Below are 21,652 nucleotides of genomic sequence, written 5' to 3'. Positions count from 1 at the left end.
ATACCCATATTCTTCAGTTTTCAAACGTCAAGTGTATAACACGAATATTATTTCCACAAAGTAGACTAGTTGTTATTTTCTACATGAATATTGCTTTCCTTCTTTTCCTCGCAAATTAAATTTGCAACGTGTATGGTCAACATTACCTAGTTCCTTCCTCACTTAGTCTTGGAACTTGACAATCAAATCGCAAGTGTGTATCGAGGAAAGTTCAAGTCAAATCACTATGCAGAGGTGGTACTAAATGGTTAGTACCTCGCGACAGCTGTTGAGTGCAGGACGGGTTCTCAGAGGCCAACTTGATTCGCATTAAGTCAATATAAACACTGTTAGTATCGAATCAAATGAAAACGATGTGGAAACGAGTGATAATTTCGGTGATGGCTGGTGTTTGTTTTGTGGCTGCTGGAAGTGGAAATGCGAACAATGGTGGAACAGGTAACTAATGCTACAAGTTCCTGATAAGGAATGTGATTTCTAAGTAATTAAAGGAAAATTAGATTATTTTTATTTAATTATCGGTTCTGTAATTATGGAAGCTATCCAATTCATTTAGCTCCCACCTTAATGAAGATCGTTTGGAAGATTAACTTTTTGACATTAAACTACGTTTAGGAATAGGGGGAAAACTGAACAATGTAGGTATAGACATATTGAGTGGCCCATGAAACTACCATTACTATTTGATGAAGAACATTTATGTTAAATGGTTAAAAAATTTTGAGTAATTAACAATTAGTTGAAAAACGTCTTCTTCCAAGGTAAACTCTTACATAATTGTCTAACTGATACTCGTCTATCACCCTTAATCTATAAAATCTATAAACCTGCCATTCAAGCATTGTTTAGTAGATCGGGAGTAGAAAAAAATCTGAATTTTGGAGTTATTTAAATATTGACTCTTCATTTACCTATACCTCTGCTGATTGAAGTTTCCAAAATTTCCAGATCTTGAACCTCATCTGTTATTTCGAAATACTGCGAATGATTTCATTAACTTTTTTAATGTTATCTTCTCAACTGAAGACAAGAACCTACCTATACATATATTGACCAAAGGAATTATGGAACTTATGTTAACACCCAAAGACTACATAAAAAGTTTGGGAGTGGTCCAAAAATATATGCTCGAATATATTTAACTGCGGAAAATTTTGTTATCTATGAGGAAAATAACATTTACTTTATCAACTTGAAAAAAATTATGTTCTATATTTGTTTTGACATATAGGCTTAAATACAATCAATTTTTTTATTCGAAGGGAAATCCCAATCACAATTTGTCTGGGGATCCACACCATGATATATTTACGTATATTGTAACAAGTTTTGCCAGTATCTTTTTTTATTTTCTCAAGTTGTTTGTATAATTTTATTCAGAATTTACGTTCTACAAAAATTTTAATTTGATTTTTGTAAAATTAAAACGTAAATTCATCTATGGTCTTTTTTTAAACAATTGTTGGTTAACTTCTATCGAGACCTCTATGTGTACCTATATAGTCTATATACGTGAAATTAACTTTTACACGAAATTTTCAATTCATACTTTTCTGAATTATACTGAATTAATTTATGCATTTCACGTTTTTTAAAAGTTTATTATTCGACATGAGTGCACATCTCAAAGTGTTTAGATGTTATATTCCCACCCAAAGGTCCCACCCAATGAGATTTATCCTTCAAATACTTCTACTTTCATATTGAATTTATGTCCTGTTAACTTTATAGTTGCAAAGAAAAATTGATATAATCAGAAAACACCCTATTCAATATGGAGTTTTATTTCTTATTTAAAGTTGGAGATACTCCTGAAGTCCCTCCGAATGACTTCCTGCTTCAGCACAACCATGCTCCACATCGGCCACCATTCCAAAACTACCGATCACACTCTCAAGGTTTCCAGCACAGTCCACAGTTTCACCGCGCTCATGGAAACTTTCCTCCAGATTTTGAACACGACCCTGGATTACACAGCAGTCACATTCATCCACCAATACATAATAGTCCATACCATCACGATGGTAGAGAAACCAACAGCCAGGACAGAGGACGTGAAACGGTTCCTGAAGACGTGGAAACGACGTATTCCAATTCTTCAACAACGGTAAGACGATATTTCTGATGAACAATATATTTTTATTGAATCATGTTTGTGGGTGCTTTATATATTTTGACTGTGGTCAACAGGTACGAAAACTTTTGTTCAGTAGATAGTTATTTTAATTTTGGAGCACTAGCACCACACCGTAATGGTAGATAATAATGATATAAAAGTGTAAACTCTCACGACCGGAGATGACTATGTGGTTTTTAAAATGTGATAATATGGTTCTGTTTTAATGTGAAGAGTTCAAGATTAGCGTGAAAAACATAGAAAATTTTATTTATCATTTTTCATGATGATCTCCCACGTAGCTACATCCATGAATTCATGTTCAAGATTAGGTTATACCTAGGTTTGACTACATCAAAAACTAGTGTCACGCTCTAAGGTAGGGTGTTGAAAATACAATCTCAGTTTCAAGCTGTGAATCATGCATACATTCTTAAACGCATATCAAATTATATATTATCAAAATAAACAAAGTTTTGCGTTTCTGAGGTGAAAATTATAGTGTTTCAAATGTCTCAACAAAACAAGTACCAATGAAGAATAAATTAACAGTGAGAATAAAGTAATTTAAAAAATTGCTGCAGTGCTTGTATTGTAACTTTCAAATTCGCCTTTTGGTAATTTTCTTGTGTCGTAAAATCATTATAATTTTTCCTACCGGTTGTATCGGTAAGTCCCTGTCCCCGAAGAGAGGAAACTACCCACAACTACCCAATCTCGAACCAACAAGTAAGTGATCATTAGACGAAATGAGCCGAGAGTGACAGGCCTTATGCATTTTTGTGGCAAGCTGGTAAGATATTGAGATTCGAAAGTAGGGAGGGTATCATTCCCCTAAAGTCTCCAAAAATCAGAACTGCCATGTTAACAGAGGTCTGGGTAGAGTCCTATAGGGTTCAATCCAAAAGAATATCTTGGGCAATATATATGAAGACCTATCATCCTGAGAGTGGGGAATGAATGGTTCCAATGAATTCGGTACTTGGTACTTCTCATAACCCACAACAGATTCAATATCCCACGAAACACATGTCAACCAACATCGGTTTGTCGTCAATACTGCAAAACAGCCAAAGCTGGTAATGGAGCACATTCATAGCGCTCGGTATGTTGATGGATATAGGCTGGCTCCAAACTGTTGGACATGTAACGGTAGGCCTTGCACCTTGAGTCAGGAACCTTTAAACCTCAGACGACTACGGTAGATTAAGTTAAAAAGATACCAATTTGGCGGTCCATTAAGAATTCACTCGACCCTCAGAAAAGCATAGGTCACATGCATCAATGTTTTGGAAAACCTCATGCATCGGCTTATATCCTTATGTAGCTGCGGGTCTGAAGTGATCTCTGCGGCTGCGGTCGTTTGCTGAACGGGTTCTCCCCATGCCCCACCCGGGAATGAGTGCCCTTAGATATAATCTTTCTCACACTGTGTGCAAAAGCTAGAATCTCGTCCATCCACCCCTACTAATTCTTGAGTGGAACTCAACCTGCTGATGGGCACTTCAGCAAGATTGACATCTGACCTGCTGCGGTCGAAATTCAGCTTTTAGGTGCTTTCACTCTCGTCTGTTGATTTCGAAATATCGTGATTTTACTGTGTGTAATGTTTGCGTAGGGGTCCCCTTAACCTTACCGGAGACAATTGTCTATAGATCGCGAACTATGTGTGTATCTGTAAGAAAGTGTGTGTTACTAATCTTTTCATAAAGTTTTTAGAGCCGCCTGACGGCAACTTTCGGCGGTGGTCGTTGAGAACGGGTTTCAATTTGATGACAGAATTGTGGTCCCTCGTTCAGTGTCGAACACTTGCCCAAGTTACCCAGGAGAGCTACCTTGATGAGAAATGCTCCAAATGTCTGCTCTCTCATAGTCGTGAGAAGGGAATCCGAATATTCATTAGAAAAGTTATAAATCTCTTCCTTTACCAGAATTTGTAGATTTGTTGAGTAGCAAAACTCAAGTCCACAAAAAAGCGCTTATTTGTCAATGAAGGGATTTCGAAAAGGATTCAATTTCTTTGAAGAAAATCCCTTATGCCAGAAAAATATGTTTTTCAACTGGTGCTGTATGTAAACTTGGAATACGATTATTTTGAAATATAATACCTTTCAGCTTGCTTCATTTAGATTAAAAATTTCGCCAGCTACATTCATTATTAATTAGCGATTTGAAAGGTCTTGTATAATATTTTGGCAATAATGGGCTCGTAGGTCAAGGAACAAGACCCCAAAATAAATTATTGGTGTCCTGTTTTTTTTTCATTCAACACATTCGGATAATTATTCATGCCCGAAAATGGAGCATATTTGGTTGGTATAAAGAATTTCACATAGTCATAATGCATGTTAAAATCCCCGATGTTTGAAATGATTCATTCACTTGGACATTCACTCTATAAATCAGTTTCTCAATTTTACATTGGTCGAGGTTACGTATACTCGTACAATAATATGATGTATGCTTTCAGTTTTTATTTATTGAATAATGTGCATCACTAGCAATATTCAACAACGAAGATGCATTGGATAATGTTTATCAGTAGAGAAAACAAGCTGGCCAACAGAAAGACTACCCACCCATTATCGAAAATTGATTAATTACAGTTTGTCATAAAATTGTCGCAACGTGTTTTTCCATCATCTACGTTCGATTTTTCTCTCTTCTCTTGAATATACATATTATTTTTCAATCGTGACGTTAACTGGTTTATAGTTTATTACGAAAAGGAAGTTTTGAAATGTTTTTCCCGTCACCTGATCATTACTAATTCGCATGGGATTTTCTGACGATGATCATCAACGATATCAAAGTTCTTCCTATTAGGAATTTATAGTAGTTACGTGAGCACAAATATGAGGTTAAATGCAGGTTTCACTTCGAATACCAAGTGGAGCAATATCCTCCTCTAGTGTTGGTCATAGTGTGTGAATAAGGTTTTAAGCATCAATAATGAGGTTTGCCTTACAATGTAAATATTCAATAAAAACTTTATTTTAGGTGTATCAGAAATGTTATTCTGAGGACGAAACAAGGCATATTTCCGTAATGGATCATTTTCATTACTCATAAAATATACTGCCTGCTTCCACGTCTGATTAAAATAGTTAGTTGCTTACCTTGACAATGCCATGAGATTTTAGTAGCTCAAAGATTAACCACAAAACCTGCAATTAGTAAGTGTCGATGGGCAAATAATTGGATTGAAGCAGATCGTTAGCTTCAAGGAATTTCAGTAGTGGCGGTTTATAGTGTGGCGCCGAACAAAAAAATCCGATGAAACACGTTCTCTGTATTAGTATATTTTACACTAGATCTTGAATATCTAATTTTGGGAACTTCAATTTTGTATGCACGACTCATTTTTTATTCACACTAACGATATGACTTACATGTGTCGTTCCTTTTGGTTGATAAATAATTATTTGCATTCTTTACAAACAAAAACGTCTTCAAATCAAAAAGTATGTAGGTAAATACATTTGTGATCGTCCAAACTTCCTTCAGATAATCACATTTTACCCAATACTAATTTGAGTACTATCAAAATTCAAAAAATCCACAAAATAATCAGAAAATATTAATAATTTTCAGCATAAATTAAAAGTTTCCTTTTTTTTTCAGATACCATTAGATTTTATAAAGAATATCAGCGAGTACAGTGTTAATGATCTCCTCCTCAACTTCGTAGAGGGTGGCATGGATTATGACGACGATGACGGCCCACCATTTATTGGCAGTAAGTATTTTACTATAAGGGTCAATTTTGTTGAATTATCTCTCAAAAATATGATTTACTTTTTTTTACACTCAACAAAATGGCGAATATACAGTCCAGTAGGCCCTCTTAAAATTCAAAGGTAAAATTAGAGATTTTGATGAACTCATTTATACTAGGGTCTTCCAACTTTGAGAATGGCTTAACTTTGAAAATTGGTAATGACCATCTTGCTGAGGCTACATCTGTCAAATTATTGTCATTTATTCAGTATGTTTTACCAAATCACCGTGGACGGATATAACCTTCGGCAACATTTTCAACGATGAGGCCCATTTCTGGATGAATGGGTTCGTAAACAAACAAAATTATCGAATTTGGGACGATACTTATTCACATGAGATCCAAGAGCGTCTAATGCATCCCGAAAAAGTCACTGTTTGGGATGTATTTTGGGCTGGCGGCTTCATCGGTCCATATTTCTTCGAGAACAACGTTGGCCAGGCCATCAATCGCTAGCACTGTAGGTCGATAATAACCAACTTCTTTTGGCTTGAATCGAATGATCTGGACACCAACGACATGTAGTTTTAACAGGAATGCGCTACCTGCCACACAGCTCATACCAAATTGAATATTCTACACAAGCGATTTGAGGGCAAGGTCATCTCCCATGGAGGGGATGTGAACTGGCCACCGAGACCATGCGATTTAACACCATTAGACTTTTTCTTGTGCAGTTTTCTCAAGTCGCAGGTGTATGTCAATAAGCCACAAATCACAGCGGTCCTCAAAACCAACATAACCCATGCCAGAGTCATGGAAAATTGGACGTTTTTGTTGCGCTCCACACAGAGGAGTCGTGGCCGACATTTGAACGATGTTATATTCCACACATAACGGAATTAATAGGTCTTTCAAACGCATGAAAAATGTCGATGATATCTCACACAAACTTTGTTATAGGTATTTAAATTTGAAGATAGGAAGCCCTTAATGAAAGACTGTATATAAGAATCAATTTTAGCAAATATTTAAGAATGAAATGATCATAAAACTATTCACTAGAAACAGGAATCTAACTCACGACCTACAACACATATTTTCCGAAGAAGTTAGGTTTGAGCAATGAAAATAAAATCAGGATCACCTGTTTTGGAAATGAGAATGCATTTTCCTATTTTAAGAGAATTGGAAAACTTACCACGCAATACATACAAATTAATTATATGATATAATGATTTGGCAATGTACTGTCAAGGTTTTTTTTCAAGAGAGTTTGCGGTGGTGTAAATAGTAATAATTCTGATTTAAACAAAAATGTAAATATCTTTAGACTTAGAACGCAAAATACCTTGTGTGATTGTTGGCTTTGTAACAATTGCACAAAAGTTACATTCCAAGTGTACCAAAAGTAATTTTAAATTATTATAAAAAGAGACAAATGAAAAATGTTTAAACTTACCTGCTCATTTGAGCTTGGTGTGCGTAATATGTCAAGATTATTTTTGAAAAAAGGAAACAATATAAACTCAAAAAACATCCAAATTTCAAAATGTATGTGAAATATCTCAAAATTATTTCAAGTTCCGAAAATTATAATCAATATTGACGTTAATAAGGTGCTTGTCATAGGCAAAAGCTTCCTATTGTTCAACCCTTCATGGTTTTCATACGTTTAGGAAAATAATCACATTCATATACTTATTTTTTCCACTTTTTAACGTTTTTCCAGTCCATGAGATACTGTCAACTCAGTGAAATAATCTAATTAGTTCATTATCGTTTACATGAAATAGAATTCTTGATAGAGAACAAGTGAAATGAAACAACTAATCAATTTTTGATTATATTACAAAAATCAATATATAAAACCATCTCGCTATTCATCCATTTATGAATCAATGATTCAATTGAACTTCCTATCAAGCACATTCTTGTGGCACATTATAAATCACAATTACATTATTTCCGAATCAGATCTTCAAAGTTTTCTTATCAATAATAGTCTCGCTCAAATGGGAGATCACTGGGCACAATTTTATTTACAAAAGTCTTAAGACTATCTAGCTTCAACAAAAGAAATAATTAAACGAGTCGATCAAATCAAGTCAGACTGGAAATTGTGGAATGAAAAGTAAAATAAAAGTAAATAAAATCAAAATTGAATAGATGAACAGTTGGAGTTGTGAAAGAGTGTTATCTTCTCTTTAGTTTTCACTAATCTTTTTCCGTTATCAACTCACATTTTCAATCTTAGTTGAGCCTTCATGTAGTATATTTTTCATTTCATTAAAAACATTGAGAAGATTGATAAACACATGGTGATGGGACAACTTTTGTGCATATTCAAACTTCCCAGTGAAATTTCACACCGCATATTCAATTTGATGGTATAGTGTGAATCTGGATATTATTTTGTTGCCCCTCAAATACACGTAATCACTCCATCTGGTCATCGAACGGACAAGAAAAAAAAAACCTAAAAATGTTTGATAGACACTTGGCTCAACGTACTGGAATCAGAATTTCACAACTCAGCAACTTGATGAGTCGAATTTGGAACTATTGGCATGAAATCAATCTATCGAAAACACTTTTTACTCATTAGAAGCACATTTCTCGTTACGACATCGCCTGATTGATAGTTAGTGAAATGCGCGTTTTTGTTCTGGTGAGGAAAAAGTGTTTTCAATCTACTCTCAATAATTTTGATCTTCCAGGAATTCCACCTTCCAGATAACACTTAGTAGTAACATTCTTAAACTTTTGGAAACTTGTCCTCACACAAAGACAACTTGACTAAATCCTATCAATTGAAAACGTATGTTTTTAAAATCATAATCTAAACAACTTTCAAACATTTCTAGATATTTTTTATAAATATCAGGAGCTTATCAAATTACAAAAATTTCAATTTTTTACATAATCTTTGGCTATTTTTGACAGATTTTTAACTAGGTATGGACAATTGTTTTCTTTAATTGATTTTTAATCTTCAATTTTTTTTTCAAATTGAATAACACAAAGAAAATAATTTGACAATATTAAACACTCATTTACCAAGGCAATTTTGGATGAATAAGTCAATTCCAAGTTTAAAATGATGGGTAGTATTTCTCGTCTCTTGATTTTGTGATAAAATCTGATCAGATAGAATATTCTCAGATTCACGCAATCAACTAAACATCTTTGAAATAATTTCAATTCAAGTAATAGCTAGATGATTTTTCACACAAAGAAAAACACTTGTCGAATGTCTTTCAGATGATTCAATATTAAAAAAATTCCAATTATTTCGATATTTTTCTGATATATTTTCAATTTTTTTCAAACTTTTGTATTTTTAAGAATATCTTTTTTTATTTTGAATATGTTTTTGAACATATTCGGACAATAATTGTTCCAAACTTCGAAAAAATGATATAGTGTGGCTGCGATTCCAGACATTTCTGGAGCCTTTGAAACATTTTCAACTAGGAACCGATTTTGTTAGAACATATTTAAAAAATTGTAGATAGTATAAACAAATTTTGAGTTCTAATCTTGAATCCTAAAACTCAATATTTAAATATCTCTAGCAGAAACTAAACTGCGAACTGTTGATAAATCTCCTACAAAATTGATTAATGTCATTAATTTTAATCCAATTTTATTTCCAACAATTCTCAAAAGCTTTTGATGTAACTCGTCACCATTTTTATATATTCAAGTAATATAAAACATCAACAATTTTCAGAACGATTTTTCAGACTATCTGTTTATTTCAGGTTTTTTCATAATTTCAACACTTATCCACAATTTCCAATCCAAACAACATAATAGGAAAAAATTATCAATTTGAAATAGGAATCCAACAAAATATTATTGATACTTACACGAAACCAATTCGTCAGGTACTTCACGAAAATAAATTTCTATCAAAGTTTGGCAATGTCCTGACATCCAAAAACCGTTAATCACAATTTGCTATCAAATTATCAGATAATGCCATATTCATGAACAATTACGAATATTTTATAAAATTTTGGTTCTTTCAGAATATATATTGGTCCCTTCGGGCAATTATTGAACAGTTTTTAAAGAGCTTTTGGAATTTTCAATTCCCAGTTTCAATACATATACAGAAGTCTAAGGAAAGAATAGGGAATCAACATACTCACAGCATGTCTTTGTAGGTCCAGACAATTTCAAAAATTCACTCATTTCTATTTATACATTCTGGTAAATTATGATCTTCCAGTTTAATCATTTTTAACAAATTGGAATATTTTTCCAAATTTCAATTTCTTCACGTTGTTTTAATTTTGACAGACCATATATTTCATATTTCTGTAAAAATGCAACGAAATTGTCTGTGCCTTTCGCCTACACAGAAAATAACTCTAAATCTATCTAATCATATCAATACAGTTCCTCAGATTTCACAAATAAGAAAATTCTATCATACACAATTTGCACTGAACAGGTACGACCAACAAAAATAATCGCAAAACAAGATACACACCTGCAATGTTCGTCATAGGAAACATAAACATCTAATAATCAACAAACAATTGCACTAAACCTATCAATAACCGATAATAAATCAACAAAAAAACTCTACGGGGATCACGATCCACGTGAGGTAGATTATAGAGGCAATGAATTTTCAAAAAGGTAAATTGCAATTCAAAAAAATTAATTTGCAGGATAACAAATAACTCGAATTTTTTGTTTGAAAGAATGTGTTAGTGACTAGATTCGAACTGAGTAAAATTCAACTGAGAAAAGTTTTCAAATTCAATTCTATGATTATATCTGAAGTAAACAAGACTGATAATTCAAAAGTATGTTTTCAGTACGACTGATTCACATAGAGCTTTAAAATATAAATAGATTCAATTTGATAGGATACCTATTGGTCTATCAAACACACCTCTTGGTAACTACAGCTGCCAGACTGAGTCATGGCGGGTGAGAAGCCCCTTCCTCAATACAATAAGTATGTATGTACAATTTATCCCACCGGCCATGACTCAGTCCGGTACCTGTAATAGAAACCCTCCCCATTTTCAATCGCTTCAATTTTCACTTCACAAAATGACCCTCACCAAAAAAAAACAACAAAATCGACAAAACCTCCTACCTCACATGGATTGCAGGCCCAACTCGACATCGATAGAAAATTTTACGCGAAAAGTTCAGTTCTCCTGCTCTTCGGCTTCGAACTCCTTCATCAGGTTTCGCCGACACTTGTTGTTACCCTCGTATATAATCAGGTAAATGGTGTAGTCGGTGCAGTTCGTAGAAGAATACGCTATACTCAATTTACAGGGCCTTCGCCATTTCGTCTCTGCTTGCAGTTTTTTTAAACTCGGCTTGTGAAATTCTACGGAGCCTTCTGATACAATGTACTTCAGTTTTTGGGAAGGCGTGGTGATGGTATCGTATTCGTCTGCAAATTATTGGGCTTTTATTTACTCAAATGTCAGTGAACAATCAAATTTTGTGGTCTGCTGACCTGCTAAACCTATTTAGCATTTATAACCCCTAAGGTATTACTACACATTCTCAAAAAAATGTATCGGTTAACCACTATCAAATTTCAGCTGTGAAATAAAGAACTAGCAATTTTGATAGTTTTGTTGGTAGATGGTGGGTTAATGGGTTTCATTGGCTTGAGTACATTCAATAACTATCATTCAAGAACTTGGTAGAAATTCGGGAGATACTATTTGAAATAACAGAATCATTAGTTGGTAACTAGAACAGCTAAATTTTCTTAGTTTGCTCAGCCAGACAAAAAAAACTCGTCCCAAGTACTGTATTGTCTCTTCAAAAAGTTAGCCTCTGATGCTAGAATACAGTACTTATGATGCACTGTTTGGAACCTTTGGTGTAGTAATTAATATTACTGGAGTTTTTTCCCAACACCAAATCGTTATTTTTAACACCTCGACACGTGTTTCGATCACCAGGTGATCATCTTCAAGAGAAAGATTAAACTAGGTAGCTAGAATACAGGTCATATATACAAAATAGAACGGCGTTGAAACTAGACAACTTGACTTTTATATGAACTATTGCCGCGAGATAGCGCTGCAAAACTCAAGGAAAACAAAATGTTAAAATGTCACCTTGTGAATTTTATTTTTCATGTAGGAATTTGAAAAACTGTTTCATCCATATCTAAAATCAGACAATTTTTAGGCGTCATAATTCCGTTTCAATATAATATATGTTAATGTTCTTGTAGATTTCTTCAGAAGTTTCTCCACATACTGCAAACGAGGTGACTTTCCCAGTGGTCAAATGGTATTGAAACTCATTTAAAAAGAATTGAAAAATAAAGGGTCCAAGAAAAGATCCTTGATGTACTCCTAAATTGACTGTATTTATCTGAAAGTCATTGCTCTAATTTGCCACGGAGCCTGATTATCATGAATGTCAGGCTCCGTGGTGTTAAGGGTGTTTTGATGAATGTTGATAAAACATTTTCGTTTTTAATAAAAACTTGCCATGAAAAAAATCCAAAAATTTTATGGGATACTTTGAAATATACGCTTTTCACAGCTACGGTTTCATGTAAACTTATATTATGAATCCAATCAAATCACAACTTTCAATTAACTGACAGAAACTCACCTTCCACAGTTTCCGAATTCATTTCAGCAAACTCCCCCGCTAGCGTCTTCATTTTCTTGGCGGGCGAAGTGGGAAACTCGGGCACCTCCTGGTTTACGCTGTCGCTTTCTCTTCGCTCCCTCGGCGATCGATGACGACTCGTGGAAGCTATTGACTGCTTCTTCGGCGTTTTCGTCTGGTTCTTCGGTAGAAAAGTCCTTGGAGGGCTCATCAGACCGATCGGTATCACTTTGGGTTCCCTACGATTGAACAAAAATTTTGTTTAGAGATTTATAAATCTGCTATTTGTGTCAAATAAGTTCAAAACCTCTTATGTGATACAATCCAACACCTCAAAAATAAAATTTGACTATCTGCTCATACTCTCCCCAGATGAAGCCAAACTATTAGAGTCTGTCTATTCGACAAAAAAATAATTCCTCCAAAACATTTTTTTCTCATTAACAAATATACCTTTCCCCCTTTTGGTAAATTTTGAGCAGATATAATCAATTTACTGAAAAGTAAAAACAATAATAATTTAATTAGCATCTTACTCACTTTGGCACTTTGATAATGTGAGTATCTCTGAAACCTATCTTCTTCGCAGGCACAGCATCGGACAGCAGATGATTCACTGAAGCTAACGTCTTCTTCAGAAATTCGTTAACTTTTTTGTCTCCTCTGACTGTCTGTCCGAACCAATCCAAAACCACATTATCAGCTAGGTAATACTTGAACAGGTTTTTATGATTCTCTATTTTGTTAATGTAAAACTCTCCGAAAGTTTTAGCTTCCTTCATGTCTGCATCCGTGAAATCCATCATCAATGATAGATGAAAAGTTCTGAAAAACGAACACTGTTAAAATTATACTTCAATAAATTACAACTGATTGGAAATTGATTCATAGTTTGATATAAATCTTTAAAAATTATTGTAAAACTTGTATTCATTCTATTGTGATTTGGAATACCAGAAATTCGACACTGTGAAAAAAATTGTCAATAAAAAAGCCAAGCAACAAAAAAATTAACATTCCCGATAACATCAAGAAATGTTTTCAATCTCTATGATATTACTTCAATATTGTATTATTCAAACTTGAATTTTGACTTCCATACCTTTTTCAAATTAATTAATATAATTTTAATATAATAGAAGTGATACCGATCACTGTTTGTATGTGGAAGAGAAAAAGTATTATTGGAGTTCTTTACTAAAGCAATAGAACCCAAAACAAAATTCTTAGATTTCATGTCTGTGCATATGTGCGTGATAATTTCTAAAGAGGTTCAACCAATGTGGATGCGGCTTTCTCTTGTGTATTGTGGTAAGCCTCAATTACCATATTGTGTTTGAATTTTTTTCAATCAATTCATAAATAAAAAAAAAGTTACGATTTTCTTATGAAATACGATAAGCAAATACATGAGAACACTTTGCTGTTACAAAATCTGGGGGAAAAACTGAAGTCCACACAAAGTAGCGAGCTAGTACCTACTCGTTTCCAGTTTACTTGGATAAAGTTTTTCCGAGTTTTCATGCAGCTGAAAAAGCAAATGCGCCAATGTAATCAATAAAGTCGCCCCGGAGCGCCAATTAATTTTTGTTGTTGTTTTATAATTTCATAATTTGTTGTTATTTAAATTTATTTTCAATTTAGTGAACTTATAACAACAACAAATAGAAATAAACATATTCTTGTAATTGTAGACATTTTCACAAAATTTTGTAATTACTTTCGATGCATATATGTAAATTTTTTCTCGTCACTTTTAGGTTCTCTTTAATTCTATAATAGAGATTTCTGCCTATCAAAATTTATTCAATACATTATGATATTCATTTTTGTTTTAGGCCGATTTGGAGACGACAATATCGCCAGAAGTGAGTACCCAGGTGGGTGGTGGTGGTTTAACTATTTTCTCCTTGCTTTTTCTTCCCAGAATATAAACTTACTAAAATTGAACTTTGACTGCATGGTGAAGAAAGCTGTTCTACAATCTGCAAAATACATTGAATACAAATCTAATTTCTACATAACTGAATAATTATTAAACAAAAATGGTGTAATCTTCTCAATTATGTTTTATATTCATTTGATATCCTCAATGCTGTGCAGATTTTTTGATCAACTTTCATTACCTGTACCTCTACTAATAAAATACCAAAATACTTATGTTTCAAGTATGAATGGTTAATTCAAGGGTTAAGATTTTAGTCCCAGGTACTTCCTCGATGCTCTAGGTAATTATGACGGTGATTAGAGTAAAGAATTAAACTTTTAGTATGTTATTCACTACGAAAAAGCTTCTGTGATAGCAAAACATGTGATATTTTTGAAAATAAAGTTTGTGAAGAACAAATTGTTAGGTTCAATTTGTGAAATTGATATTTGTTGTCAATATATTGGGTAAAATTAAAATTGCCATTACCAAAACAAGAATATAAAGGCATTTTTCATAGGTATAGTATTTTGAGACTTTTTAGATACGAATATAGGTACTGTCGAAGCATCATTATATACTCCAGATCATTCACCAACCTATGGAATAGCTTTGTTTTAACACAATAACGAAAAATCGTTATTGTGTTCAATGTCAGTTAATATAAAATTTGAAATTTTCATTATTTAAAGTAAAAAATGTTTCATACAAATTTGAAATATATTCACTAGATAACAACAAAGTGTTCCAGATCTTCAAAGAGTCACTATTTACCTTGCCATCAATGATATTTTTGAAAATGATTTTCCTGAAAAATTTTTACAAAATAACATAAATATAATAACAATCTGAATTTTCTTATTCTGAACTAGAGTAAATGTAAAGATTTAATGTTCATCTTTATTTACTTAAACGTTCATTTATGAGTCAATTATTTTGGGTCTCAAAGAGGAAAATGTGTTATAAAAAAGTATTGCCAAAAATGTATGCAAATTAGTACAATAAAATGAATCAGCCACTCTTACCGGCTGAAAATAAGTATTATTAAAACCAGCATCATATAATTTTCTTGTAACCAACTTGCAACATAAACCTCCCTATGAGCAAACCTTATTATTACATTATCATATAGATACATTTATCTTGTTTCAATATTAGTCAAGCCTGAAGAAGCCGTTTCATACTGAAAAATGTATTATGATAAGCATATTGAAATCATAGATTTTCATCTATCTGAAAAATCAAGTGTCAAGTTCGTTAAATCAATCCAATCTATCTATAACGTTAACTTGTTCCAGATGCAGCAATTCTTCCAAAGAAAGCAGGATGTATTCCAGAATACAGAACATTAAAACTAGCAAGCACTGACGATCCTAGTATTTTATATATCCCCCAATGCACAAGGATCGAGCAATGTGGGGGATGTTGTAACCATGCCTTGTTAGAATGTCAACCTATCGAGACCGAAACTCTGGCCTTCCAGGTAAAAACGAAACAATACTGCACCGTTGACAACATATAACCTCAAAAATTATGATTGCAGGTTGTGAAAACCCAATACACAGGAACCAAGAAGTTGAAAATCCTCGGAAAAGAAATCATCCCTGTGGAAAAGCACACAAAATGCAAATGTGATTGCAAAATCAAGGCAGAGGTAGCTACACTGGTGATTATTTACACTTTCTCATTTACTAAATAACTGAAAACTTACACTTCTCACTCAAAACCCAAGCCCCACCAGTCATAAGTCGCAAGTTTCAAGTTGTAAGGATTCATGTTGGTCAATTGCAAGTAACATCATCACATTTGTAATAGCGAGACTGTGAATTCATTTTAAAAGAAGATTGAAATAATGACAGCACAACCATTTGAATATTGAATAGTTATACAAGTATTTTTTGGCAGATTTTTGAAGATCCTGCTTTGTACAAACATCGGAAGAGGTAAATCTTTGAAATCTCGGTTTGAAACGTTAAGAAAATAATTATTTTGAAATAAAATTCAAGGCATTCATCTCTCCCAACGGCATGTACACTAGGATCTTGTAAATACCTGTCGGAAAACAATTACTTCGAAGCTAATACCAAGGTGAACATTAAGTTATATCTAGACATTTATGAAAGTTACTCTACAAGGGTTAATATTGCAGATGCTTCTAGTTCGTATATCACCAGGTTCTCACTGAGAATTTTATTTCATTAACTTACGACTTAGGACTAGTACATAAACCAACCTCTAAACTTCTCACAAAATAAATGAGTTTGTTTCACAGCACTGTAACCAGTACCAAGAATACAAACCCGATGAATGTAGATGCACATGCAAAAACACTGACGAGGAACAAAAATGTCGCAAAAGTGGTTCGAAAAAGCTATGGAATCCTGAGCTCTGTGCTTGCCAATGCAAAGACGTTATAATTTGCACAACAGGCTACTACTTCGACCAGAATGATTGCAAATGCTCTGCATCACCTATGAGGAGACGCTATGCGACGTACGAAACAAAAGGATCCAATCCTGAAGATGTAGCGATTATTCCACTAAAAGATGACAAATACTAATGTGACAACTTGATAGTTCACATCATTATTGTAAGACATTGTGATATTCCTTACTTACCTAAGTTTTATTTATGTATTAAACGTATCTGAAGTATCCTTTTCAATTAATTCCCTTTCTAAACAGATTACTACCGATATATGGTTTCTTCTTAACCATAGGTGATAAACTGATAAGGGTTCAGTGGATGAACAGCAACCTAAAACGATGGACGTTTGTCAAACTTTCCTTTTGAAAATTGCACAACGTTACCTTGAATAGCTTGTAAATGTTTTCTTGAGCTTTATTGCCTCTGACAGCTGTATACAAACTACCACCATGTTTTTCATAGCCACCTTGCGATTGTTTCAGGTCCCAGGTTGGTTCGTTTTTCACTTTTTAGGTCGATTACACTAGTTTTCGGGGTAAATCACTTGAAATGTTTTAAACAAAGGGTAGCAACAACAATACTGTGTGTATTGGTTATAAAAATGTCCCTGAACTTTCAAAATGGCGCTGGTAGCGTGTGCGTCATATGAAGGTGTAGTAATTGGCCGATAGATAGAGGTGATTTTCTTTTGTAAGGTCTCTGTAAAAGTAATGGATTTGATTTTGTATCAGAAATTAAATAAAATATCCACATTATTCTCCCCTCTATCTTCCAATTCAGTTTAAATAATTCAGTTTAATTTTCTCTGAAATATATAGTTGATATAACGTTAATTTCAAGACGTTATGTGCACAAGAAAACAGTGTTCTGTATGTTACCTCTAGAACCCAAACTGTTACTACATGCGTTCGTGTATAGATGTCGAAACTGTGCTCAAACCGGATTCAATATCCTTCAACCCAAATACTGTCACGGATTTTATGATATAAAAAAAATAACCAATCAATTCTTAGAAATTCTTTGGCCTGGACTCCAAGAATTAAAAATTGGGCTGTTTCAAAGATGTTGTATTTCCAAGAATGACAAATTAACTTTTTATAAACGTCCTTCACTAGATACACGTGTAGATTTTTATAAACAAATTAATAGGTAGGTAGGTAGGTGTTATAGTTGAGTATACTTGAGTATATATGAACTAGAAAAATGGAAACATATAATAATGAATAATCTGAAACGAAATTTGTTGTTCTATCTTTGGCTGTTGTATTCAAATTCAACCTTCTAATTTATTAAGTTTTATAAAGTATCATTACGAGGTCTTGCTTTTTAACATGCAATTCCTAATGTAATATATAAAATTTTTCTTGAAATTTGTTCGTAAAAAAAGGCGAAAAAATTGACCAAGAAAGATGATTTATTTGGTTGACATGTATGAATCTGAACAAATATCTCTAATTATTTCTTAGAATTGATCTCAATAACATAAAAACTATAGGAAACACAACTCTTTTTCACTTGAGTTACAAACGAACACATACCTTTTAAGAAAATAATTCAAAGAGTGCCATGATAATAATTTTCGATGACATGACATGAACGGAAAGTATTTGATGTTTTACATTGGCTTCTCTTTGAAATCTCTTATAAATTATTGTGCAGTGGGAATTTTGTGCGTGAATCATCTTCAATAAAGTGTAAATTAATTAAATTGAAACGAGGTAAGTAGATTTATCAAGTTTCACGATGTAAAAAACGAGAAAGACTTGGTGGACTTGAAAGCAGTTTGAACTTTTTTACATTCAGTTACCTAAACTCGCATTAAGCTCACATTGAGTTTTGAAAACTGATCTCATTTTGTATTTGAATGGAAACTACGTTGAAAATGATAAATAAGTATATTAGGAAACTATCTTCTCCAGTAGAAAATATTCAAAAACAAAAACGGGTATACAGATTTATGAGCAAGCAACAAAATGCCAATCCGTGTAGACAAAGCACAGCAGAAATAATCAGAGTTTGCTGTGAAAACTCGAAATAACAAAACTTGCTCACAAATTCTTGGCGTTGGTGTCAAAATATTGTCATAATTTCGAAAATTTCATGTAATTTATTTCTGATTTTATAAGTATGAAAGTTTTTCGTTAACCGTGTTTTCTTCACAGATTTGGTGTTTCCATTTGTTGCTGTGTTCAATTTCGAATTGAAGTTACTTCCCAACTCAGCTGAGGGTGAGTCTTTGTTGATACATTTTCCATGATCAAGTTCAAGTTTCATTTAACAATTTCTTTTCATTGTGTCTTCACGTTTATCAATATAGTTGTCGAAAATTGCGGTATTTCGTGATACGTTTTCGTTACCTTTTGCATGCGGTTACAAGTGAAAGTTTGGTTATTTTTTTATCTGGTTTCGAAGAGTTCTGGATTCGTTTTCAATAGATATTTGTGATAGTTCATTTCAAAACTTTTGTGAAAAAGATTTGAGTATCGTATTTGATAGATTATTTCAAAACCAAAAGTATAAAATTGAAAAAATATTTCATAAGATTAAACAAGTATATGAATTTATTTTCTGCTACCGGATGATAGTTTTACAAATTTCTCTAAGTGTAGCAACTCGTTTCTGTTTGATTTGGAGTTGAAATTGTTTGTTGTACCATTTTATATTTTTTCATCCCTGAGTTCGCACGCAAACCCCTTTGTCCTCAGCTACTCCGTCTTGAACCTTCAAAGTTAAAATACAATATCGATTACAACTTTACTTATTATTACTATTACTTCTAACATTCGCGAGAAAAATTCTTATTTCATCTGACGTAGCTTCCACATTTAGCATACCACTTTCATGGTGTGCCATGAAATTTGTGATTGTGTGTGCATGAATAATTGTTATACCACAATAGAAGCAGAATCAGTCACAGTATTATTTACAATACCGCGATCGATAATATCGATTTTTTCACAACGAAACCGTAATACAATTAGATTGTATAATATTCCGGCTCAATCCACTGCAGATGAAGAAGAAATTGCAGGAGAGGAGCGCCGTATTGAGTGTTGTTGGGTCTACTGTTTCTGCAGTAGGTCTGCTATTTTGGCTCTCGTGCTAATGTTCTACTGTTTGAAAGTTGAAATCTATTAATGACTCCATTTACTTCAATAATAGTCATTGAATGATTGTAAATAGTGGAAGTTACCGTGTCCTTTTCAACCTCTTGGGTCAATCTACTGCTAGACCTGGCCACACTAGCCGTGTTAGTATGACCCGACTTCGTACTTCATCTACCACAAGCACTCCAAATCAGTCGCTTCAGAAAAAGAAACATTGCTTCAAAGTCTTGAGGCTGGTACATGAAACTACATTTATGGATATTTTTTTCAAAAGGGTGGCATAAATAGTAATTTATGTATCAAGGGAATTAGGAGGGCCTTAATTACCGATGGCAAAGTTTGCGTCCCGAGGGCCTCTGGCCCGAGGGACAGCAATTGCCTGAGGTTATTAAGGCTCATTAATTCCCGTGGTATATACATAGATAATTTTATTTCTGACCGATTTCAATAAAATTTTGTTCATTTTTGAAACGGAAAAATGTACCAATTCATTACCTTCCCGGTATATTTGAATCAGGTACCGTTGATTATAGTAGAGTTTTCTTGTTGCTAGGTTGCTGCTATGTTACTTGTTTATAAACAGAACTTTGTTATCAAACTGTGTTTGCGGTGAAAACGTGTTTTCTACCCCAAATATAATGGAGGATATTTTGAAAAAAGCTGAACAAGCAAAAGAATCATTAATTCCATCGAAAAGTGAAGCCGTATACCAAAAAGAATACAAGATATATCTGGACTGGCTGACACGGAAAAATGTTATGCCAAAAGATGAAACTGAAACTGTATTTCTGGCATATTTTCAAGAACTGGTAAGGAATTTTCTACACGGTGGCGGAGGGGTATTTGGAGGATAGCATCGAATTGAGAAATAAAACGGCGCGTATGTTGTCTACTTTGTCATCGGAAGAGGCAGGTACCTCGACTGTAGTGAACAGAAGCTCCAGCCATACAAAAGAAGAAATTGTTTCCAGTGGCGGAAGTAATTTTCAGGGAACTATTCAAAATTGTACATTTATTATTTGTAATGACGTGAATAAATAAAATATGGTTCAGTTTTCATTTCTATTTATTTTTACTTGTGAAAGGTAGAGGGAATTATAAAATCTATAATGTCCCAAAGGGAGTTATGACCCTCTTTATTGATAGCGTAACTATGACGATATAAGCTTATAATATCCCGGTCAGAAATAAAATTGTTAAAAGTGAATAAAGTTCCATTTCAAACAGCTTATTGTTCACTCTTTGAAAATAAAACTGTCTTCAAATTAAGAAATGATTGATGTATTATGAAAAGTAGTAAAAACGATATTTCGATTATGGTATAGTTGTCGAGAAGAGTGTCACAGTATTGGTCTCATGTGTTTATTTCTATATTAGCTGTGAAATATCAATCCATAGTATTCAGTTCCGGTGACCTAGCAGTCCAAGCAGTTCCTAACATGTGAGTTATTCTGTTACATTATTGTTTTGTGAAAAATTTTATATCTTTCAGTCGGGTCCTAGAGAATCGTGAACACGTTTTCTTTGACTGAAATGTATGTAGTGTCTGAAACTGAATTTTTAGCATATTCGGGGCAACACCGCCATCTTTCTTGACGATTTTTTACAATCGCGTAAGTAATTATTTCAATTTTTATTTCTGTCGACAATTCGCTCAAAGAACAAGGCAGTCTCGACCTCGGATTGACTCACAACAGAAGAACTACTTTCTGCCACTGCTTGCCGTATTG

At 33.5% G+C, this 21,652-nt stretch overlaps 2 protein-coding genes and 1 long non-coding RNA gene across 8 annotated transcripts in view; 2 read left to right on the top strand and 1 right to left on the bottom strand.

The window, feature by feature from the left end:
* The first annotated feature begins 216 nt into the window (after nucleotides 1-216).
* Nucleotides 217-17,042, top strand: LOC111518067 (uncharacterized). Of its 4 annotated transcripts, none has more exons than XM_023174409.2 (7): nucleotides 217-438; nucleotides 1,800-2,107; nucleotides 5,741-5,855; nucleotides 14,300-14,329; nucleotides 15,687-15,871; nucleotides 15,932-16,054; nucleotides 16,661-17,042. In XM_023174409.2, exons 1-7 carry the CDS (start codon nucleotides 345-347, stop codon nucleotides 16,946-16,948), a joined length of 1,143 nt encoding a protein of 380 aa, XP_023030177.2. In that variant the 5' UTR covers nucleotides 217-344; the 3' UTR covers nucleotides 16,949-17,042. The 4 variants fall into 4 exon arrangements, with proteins under 4 accessions (XP_023030177.2, XP_023030175.2, XP_074038731.1 ...); XM_023174407.2 differs by having other exon boundaries at nucleotides 14,300-14,341; XM_074182630.1 differs by having other exon boundaries at nucleotides 220-438; nucleotides 15,932-16,042.
* Nucleotides 7,671-17,145, bottom strand: LOC111518069 (uncharacterized). The gene is made up of 4 exons (XM_023174410.2): nucleotides 17,007-17,145; nucleotides 13,002-13,286; nucleotides 12,462-12,700; nucleotides 7,671-11,271 (listed from the first exon to the last, which is right to left on the bottom strand). The coding sequence occupies exons 2-4, from the start codon at nucleotides 13,265-13,267 to the stop codon at nucleotides 11,018-11,020; spliced, it is 759 nt and encodes a 252-aa protein (XP_023030178.2). The 5' UTR covers nucleotides 13,268-13,286; nucleotides 17,007-17,145; the 3' UTR covers nucleotides 7,671-11,017.
* Nucleotides 17,146-18,382: 1,237 nt separating this feature from the next.
* The window catches only part of LOC111518066 (uncharacterized), an 80,004-nt gene continuing 76,734 nt past the window's right edge, over nucleotides 18,383-21,652 (top strand). For 2 of the 3 annotated variants that reach the window (XR_012467213.1, XR_012467211.1), the window contains exons 1-2: nucleotides 18,383-18,533; nucleotides 18,978-19,043. This is a non-coding gene — a long non-coding RNA (uncharacterized lncRNA). Of the gene's footprint in view, nucleotides 18,534-18,830; nucleotides 18,918-18,977; nucleotides 19,044-21,652 lie in introns of those variants that run through there. The other variant, XR_012467212.1, reaches the window with a different exon arrangement.

The sequence above is a fragment of the Leptinotarsa decemlineata genome, unplaced genomic scaffold (genome assembly GCF_025532065.1).
Source record: "Leptinotarsa decemlineata unplaced genomic scaffold, Ldec_3_MD MMD2_tig00026328_RagTag_RagTag, whole genome shotgun sequence".
Taxonomy (NCBI): domain Eukaryota; kingdom Metazoa; phylum Arthropoda; class Insecta; order Coleoptera; family Chrysomelidae; genus Leptinotarsa; species Leptinotarsa decemlineata.
Note: the sequence above shows the minus strand (reverse complement) of the source record. Positions and strands in the feature narration are given on the sequence as shown.